This window comes from Rattus norvegicus, chromosome 14, assembly GCF_021556685.1.
Source record: "Rattus norvegicus strain SHRSP/BbbUtx chromosome 14, alternate assembly SHRSP_T2T, whole genome shotgun sequence".
Classification (NCBI taxonomy): domain Eukaryota; kingdom Metazoa; phylum Chordata; class Mammalia; order Rodentia; family Muridae; genus Rattus; species Rattus norvegicus.
In genome coordinates, this window is record NC_141547.1 from 19994533 (window position 1) to 20002233 (window position 7701).

Genomic DNA, 7701 nt, shown 5'->3' on the forward strand with positions numbered 1-7701 from the left:
TGCAGATGGGATGATTCCCAGGTGGGAAAGTCTGTAGATGGCCTTTCCTTCAGTCTGTGATCCACTCTTTGCCCCTATATTTTCCTTAGACAGGAGCAATTCTGGGTTAAAATTTTAAGAAGGGTGGGTGGCTCCTTCCTACAACTGAGGGCTGTGCCTGACATGGGTATATGTTTTCTACAGGTTCTCTCTCCCCTTTGTTGGGCATTTCAGCTAATGTTATCTCCACTGTATCTTGGGAGCCTCTGGCTTTCCTGGGGTCAGGAACTTCCTGTTGGTTACCCCTGATGTGTGTAGCAATGGGGTATTGGGAACATATACAATTACTTATATAACAAATTAATAAAGAAAAAATGGCTGTGAATTTTAAAGTCTAGAATTTGACAAATATAATGGGTCTCTTTTCTTCTCATTGATTGTGCCAAGGAATCTATTATCACACAAGTACATATGTATGCAAATACCTCACACATAGAGTATGTATGCATCTGAAAATCTAGTTAGGAAATACGTTGGAATATTTTTAAACTAAGTTTTGGCCTATCTTCTTTTATGATGATATATTGACCATGTTAGATTGTAGTGAATCCTAGCTGTCTGTGGTGCTGCCAGCCACAGCAAGAGTGATAAAATCTATACTTGTTGCATGATGTTTTTCCTGGTAGCATTGTGGGAGATAATTTATGTAGCAATTGGAATATGGTTACTTTTAGCAGCTAGAGTACTGTCTGTAGAAGTTGGAATGATGTTATCTGAAACATATAGGGTTTTGCCTCCTGCCTTAGTTGGAGCATGTCATCTTTGGTAGTTGAGATAGTTTCATCTGCCACACCATTTGTGGAAGTATCAAGCTGGAAGCTCCTGGGAGGAGTGAGGGCATTGGCATCTATACGCTTGTTGATAGAAGTGGCAGAAATGGCTGTGATGTTAACCACAGTTGTAGGAGCAGAAGTAGCTTCTACATTGTCAGATGGTGGCTTGCAGTGCTGATTACTTGGGTGGTTAGGATGAGAGGAAGCAAAAGAGAAAAGGAGAGCTGGAGGATATACAAGATATGAACCTAGGAGTGAAGGATAAGGGTTCGAATTTCCAAGAGAACAAGAAGCAGGTATTGGCTTAGGCCAAGTAGTTAGTGTGTTCTGAGTTCCCAGACCCTTTTAGGTTCATTTGCTTCCCCAAACGTCTTAGAGTTTCATAAGGTGTGGATTTAGATAGTTTTTCTCTTCAAAAAGGAGCATAGTCTTCAAAGAGAATACAAATAGAACAAAACAAAAGTCAATTATATTCTAATCAATGCCCCGAGTAGATTGTTGAAGGAATCATGGTAGAAAAGATCATGCTCAGTAAACATCCTTTGTATGTTTTGAGTCTCTTTCATGCAAAAATTGTTTGAATCCATGGATGTAGAACCCTTTTTGGGTAAATATAATGAAGAAACCTTACCCATTAATTTTCAGGAAATGCTGTGTGGATATATACCACCATGTTCTATGATGAGTAATTATTTGATGGGTGACACTCAAGGGGACATATTATTTTCTTTTCATCTGTTTTCATGATTGCACATTACAGTTGTATTTTCCCCAATAACCACTTTGCCTTCTAGAACAACGTTAGGTTTCTGGAAAGATTAATTTTATGCCAGTAACACAGTAGGTAGTATGGTCATCACAATGAGGACAGCAGTAGATGCTGTATAATGCTGCTCTGCTCTTTATTGTCATTTTGCATAATTCTTGGGTAAAGGTTGTTTCTTAAGCTTTTAAAGATTATTGCTCCCAAATTTCACAGTGCTTTGGTTTATTTTTATTCTGGCTGCCAAATGGAATTTATTAATCGCTACCACCTCTAGAAATTATCAGTGGAATTTGGGGCAATACCAGTAGTTACAGAGATATTGGCAGCTGGTATTGTATTTGCTTGTACTGTGGGAGGAGGTCGAGAAGGAGGATTGCTTGGAGGAGGCCTTGTAGGAGGATTGGCTGGAGGTCTATGGTGTGGAGGATGTGGTATATAAGGAGGATAAAAACCAAAGGGAGGAGGAGGGGGTGGTGGACCAAATCCTGGACCAAAGGGAGGGGGAGGAGGAGGAGGAGGGGGTGGTGGACCAAATCCTGGACCAAAATGTGGAGGGGGTGGTTGACCAATTCCTGGACCAAAGGGAGGGGGAGGAGGAGGAGGAGGTGGTGGTGGTCGTCGTCTAGGATCATGTCCTCTGGGGCCTCTGTGACACTCACCAGACTGTGGGAGAAGGAAAATAAACAATTTTAAATTAGACATAACACAGAATTATTAGCACATATACTTTCTGAGCTAGGTGTAATTTAAGGTGGCTTCTAAAAGTCCAGTTCTCCCAAGATATGTGATGTCTTGAGTTTATCAATTATGTTCTTTTAAAACAAATTCTTTAATTCTGGAAACAGAAGATGTTAGAGATTTCATGTTGTAGGGAATGATGTATTGACTTATAGTAAAGGTTCTTTGTACTAGAAAGAAATAGATGGCAGTTAGCTATATTAGATAGTAGTGGCTTCTGGCTCATGACCTGCGAAAAAAAGGGGACTCTTCTCATGGCCCCTTTCTACTGTATTGGTCTTTACCCATATTTCCCCTGATCTTGATACATTCATTGAGATTATAGTCTAGGAAGTGAAGAGATAATACATGGTACTTGTCTTCTGAGCATTAGTTACTGTGCTTACTACATTTTATAGTTTCACCTGCATTTCTGAAAGTTTCCTATTATATTTCTTTTAAAAATCAAAAAAATAAACTTGAAGGTAAACTGGTGGGGATGCAATAGAAAGAAAAAAGAATGATATTGAGTAAACTAGTCCAATGTGGGTAAGAAGATTATGGATCTGGGTTGGGGGAGACTAGTGTGAGATCAAGGAAGTCCACCCAATTGGAATATGAAAATCCTACACGGAAGCTTGTTACTTCATGTTAATTAAACATTAAACAAAATTGGAGCCACTCAGCACTATGATGCGGGATGGAATTTTATGAAGTATGAAATGATGGCCATGGGATGAGGATGGAATTGACCTCCAGGTTCCTCTTCTGCCTGTTGAGTCACCGGAAAGGAGGACATGTCTAGGCCAAGGGTAGACTTTGCTATGACAATAAGCTTCTTACAGTCCTAACTTGTGGTAATTTATTATGCAGAAACAGAAAATGGTTACGTGTTTCTAAGTAAAAATATCCTCAAACCACTCTGAGAATATATTTTCCCCTTTGGTCTGAGCCTACAAGGTATCAATGAAAGCTCAGATGTCATTGAATGGAAAGAAAAGATCATGGAAAAACTCTTAAGCTGTTTTAGTAGACATGGTCACTGAAATCAATCCCAAATGGAAGTCGTTGCCATACAGAATTGAAAAATGTCTCTGTGATTGAGTTACCTCACTCAGGATGATATTTTTTAGTTCAATACATGAACGCCCTTAAAGAGGAAGGGGAGGAGGAGGAGGGAATGGGGGCTTATATTCAGGAGACCAGGAAAGGGAATAATATTTGAAATATAAATAAAAAAATCCAATAAAAGAAAAGAGAAAAGAAAAATGTCCCTGTAATTCAAGAGCTTAGAATTGTTCTGGGTTTTATTTCCAATAAATTTAAAAATATGTTACAGATTTTTACTTGAAGGAAGATCTTAAACATAGCATTGGCGCCAGGTACAAATGTGTTTCCTGTGTGTCTATAGACAGAGAATTTACAATACAAGGTGTTACAAATATAGGCCAAAGGGGTGCAGAATACTCCTCTTTGAAGTGTAAATGCTGTGGTTGTAGTTCTGCCTCTGTTGCCTCTGTCATGTTCCCACTGCAAGACTAAAACTCTGGGTTTTGTCCTTTGAAAATGACAGTTATACATGTTTCAAAATCCTGGAGTCCCAAGGTTTGTCATGTGATACTGAGATTCATGCCTAAGCTCTCATTTGCTGTAAGTGACTTAATGTTGCCTAGGGGCCTAGCCAGTGCTTGCCTCGGCACAGCACTTGGTGAGTGTTCAGTGTCTTGTTTGCTATGCTAATTAAATTTAGTGAATTTTCTTAAGCTTCAGTGTTAAAAATAATCACAGCTGAAAGGCATTGGCAGAAACAAATGCATTAGGAAGTTGGAGTGTTCGTAGAGTTGACAGGTTAAGTATGGTTGCAATGTCAGGGAAGTCTTTGAAATGAGGTGGGAAGACTCTAGAACATAAAGGGCCATGTCAAGTAGAGGGACAGTATGTTCTCTTGTTCCTGTGCTACTGATCCTAAGTCCAGCTTGTCTCTAGATCATAAGTTGGAGAGAATCCCCATTCATTCACTTATTTGTTTAGTTCTTTCCCTAATTTGTCATCTGACACATTGCCTTCTGCAATTCTAAAGTTCAAGCTAACCCTAAAAACTTGTCCCCTCAAGTTTAATTTTGTGAGCAGTCACAGAAGATGCCAAGGACAGTTTATGGCAAGACTTTTGTCCTTAGGCACTGCCTTATAATCCTCTCTAGTTTCTTTGTCTGCCCTTTCCAGTTTTGTAGAGGTTTGTAAGGTTCCACCTTGACACCAACTCTCTCTCTTTCTTTCTCTCAGCTTTCTACCTCAACTTGAGACCCCATATTTACCTGCAGATGACCCCCTCTTACTTCACCAAGAGGTCACAGCCTGTAGCAATGAAGTCCACTGTCTAAGCCTTGCAGCCTGTAAAGTCACTGATGAGTTCAGGGAACAACTTCTCCATTGTTCCTTGGGGGGTTGACTTCCTTTTACTCTGTAACAGTATGTCACCTCATTCAATGAGCAAACTTCATTTAGAAAATGACCACACCTATGTCCACTCACCCAACACCATCCCAGAGCTTTGCACCTTCCCCACAGTTCTGTTTTGCCTGCTCTTAGCCTCTCTCATTTTTTTCTGATATGTATTTGGTTAAAAACGTTCCTCAGAAAATGAACCTCATTTAACATCGTATCTACTTAAAGACCTTGCTCCTCAGGATCTTTCTACTGCCTGTTTTTACTCTGACCTCATTCTTTCTTTGCATCTCTGTGGTAAAGATCAGGCATGTGCGCCCTGTTCATGCCTCATGGTCCCTCACAGTCCTGTTTGTCTCTTTCTTCCTACATGCCCTATATCTTTTATCCATATTTTCAATGAACTATATTATTTCATGATGCATTTATGTTACTAGTGCTCTCTCTATCTTATTACTTCATTCACTCATGTCAGACATTGGTTAGAACGTGTGCCATTTTAAATGTTGATAACTGTTTGCAAGGTCATTCAGAATTTTAGTTTTAGTTACCTAGGCATAAAAGGTGGGAAAAATAGTTCACATTATTTTTCTTTTTGATGCAACTTAATAATGAGCTGAACATATCCATATTTCCCTTTGGTCATCCTGATATTGATCTGAATATTATGCAGTAGTAAACTTTCTGGGGGTATATCTGTTATTTTCCTAATGATTTATTGCAAACTCTGTGACTATTAAAACAGGTTTTCAAAATGGAAATTAAACTACTTGATTGGCATTTCATCAGTAACTTGTAGTTTGTCTATATTAGGAAATGCAAATAAATAATGGTAAAATATCTGACATAAAAGTTAAGAAGAGAGCATGAAGGTTTGTGGAAGGGACCTGTGATACTCACCAGGAAGCATCCTATGAGAACCCAAAGGCCAAACACCAAATACAGTGGCTTCATCTTTTGGTAGCCTCTGAATGTAAGCACAATGACTGGTTAGCATCATTTATACAACAAAATGGTATTAGTCGGAACATGGTCTATATGTTGTGCAGCGTATTTTAAAATAACCCTGAATTTTATCTTGGACTCAGTATTAACAGCATAATATTGTCAGGTCATAACATCTGACTCTAAAATGATGGGCCTAATATTCATTTTTGTCTTGTGAGCTGATGCAGGAACAGTGCCACACCTTTGTCCTTGAAGAGTCTGAGCAACAGAAGATCTAAAAAAGAAGGCTTTGGCTTAACATTGATTATTTAGAGATGGACATTTTCTATTCGTGCATTTTGTTTTATTTTAAAATCGCAGTTCTACAGCATCAAGTTTCTGTACTCTCATATTTGAGATGCTACCACTTTAACTTGATTATGTTTAATTTCTTATGGTGTGTAATAGCTAAGGAAGAAGTCTTCCTACTAAATACAGCAAAGATCAAAGAATGACTTAATAGACAAGTTTTGACAGTACACTGGGTCATTTTGTGTGCAATGAAAGTTCTCAAATCTGCTTTCTTTTATGCAACTGTGTTCAATCAGTAAGTTGGACAGAACCAAACAGAATTATTTAGGTCTATTTTCTTCTCAGTTATCTCAAGGATTGTGATAAGTTTCTGGAGCCAGACTGTGTGAATCCTTCCTTCACAGCATTGCACAGTGGTCTGTCACATCCTCTAGCCAACCCTGCTGATATTGTAAATATGGGAGTTGACTAGTACAAACCTGGGAAGAATCTTAGGAACAGTTTTTCCCTGGGAATTATGAGCAAATGTCATGTATTGGGTTTTCCTAAGTTATATTTCATATGATGCTTAAAGCAAGCAAAATTATTTGCAAATGTATACTTTAGAATAATTCTCTTTCAAAATACATCTGAGAATAGCCCTTTATTGAGAATGTTAAAGGTGCAGGAAGGAGAAAAGGGAACGGCAGACTTTGGTGGACTTACTATCCTAAGTGATCAACACGAATACTTTTCGGCTGCTTGCATAAGTTTTCAAAATGTAATACATTTGATGACTCACAGTTTCATGTAGATACTTATTCTTGCAGTATTGAAACAAGAATATCATTTTTTAAGTTGCACTGTCTTTATTGTAAAATTGTATAGTACATTGATTGTGCACACTTTTAAATACAGCATGGCAGCCCCTACGAAACCACCCTCTTGTGTGGGGCATTTAAGGCTGGTTTACTATGAGTAGGGAGCCAGGACCAGAGTGCTATGTGGGATTAAAAAAGAACCATAATCTGATTAAGCAGAAGTCAGAGAGCTGAGGGATTTGAGTCCATTTGAGAATATTGAGAGACTTCAGCTGTGCTCAAAGGAAGCATAGAAAGAGGGTAGAGGGGACTCTTTGGTGTTAAGGGACAGGAATCAGGAGCAGCTTATGGAGGGAGAACAAGAAAGGAGACAGGGCTCATGCCTAGTGCCCAAAACTGAGATGAATGACACCTGCCACGAGTGTGCCCGGAGACAACACTCTGGGTAGCCTAGATGCATGGTCCAGGGCACTATCATGGTTACAGAAGAGCCACACGTTAGAAAAACAACTTAAAAGCTACACATTATAAATATTTCAACTTTTAAAACTAGCTAGTAAAACAAGAATATCTAATAAGCAACCCATTAAAATGCTACCTCTGAAGGATGAGCAACTTTTAACATGAAGTTAAAGGGCTTCAAACTCCCAGGTTCCTACCTTGGAGAAACTTCTGAGCGGGGAAATGTGCTGGTCAGAAGCTCTCTGGTCAGCTAATTTTGAGTGGTGGAATGTGGAGGACCAGACGTCTCAGCTCTTATATATGTTGTAGGATAATTTCATTGGCAATAAAGAGACACAAGTTGGGAGATAAAGGAACTGATGCTTCACAGACAGGAGGCATCCTTGCCAATTTGGCAGTGTGCTCCTGCAGTTTTTCCATTTCTGAATATCCTCAGTAACTAAGAGCGTGAGGCTTCCTT

At 39.0% G+C, this 7701-nt stretch overlaps 1 protein-coding gene across 1 annotated transcript; it reads right to left on the reverse strand.

Moving 5' to 3' along the window:
* Positions 1-1698: 1698 nt before the first annotated feature.
* Smr3a (submaxillary gland androgen regulated protein 3A) lies at positions 1699-7488 on the reverse strand. Its single transcript, NM_001017497.1, has 3 exons — positions 7439-7488; positions 5641-5707; positions 1699-2241 (listed from the first exon to the last, which is right to left on the reverse strand). The coding sequence occupies exons 2-3, from the start codon at positions 5692-5694 to the stop codon at positions 1849-1851; spliced, it is 447 nt and encodes a 148-aa protein (NP_001017497.1). The 5' UTR covers positions 5695-5707; positions 7439-7488; the 3' UTR covers positions 1699-1848.
* Between the last annotated feature and the right edge of the window lie 213 nt (positions 7489-7701).

Bases quoted from the DNA above. Each gene is read 5' to 3' on its own strand.
- Smr3a (NM_001017497.1), bottom strand. From the start codon at position 5,694: ATGAAGCCACTGTATTTGGTGTTTGGCCTTTGGGTTCTCATAGGATGC. The intron at 2,242-5,640 runs GTGAGTATCACA...CTTCTCCCACAG, and splicing joins TTCTCATAGGATGCTTCCTG to TCTGGTGAGTGTCACAGAGG.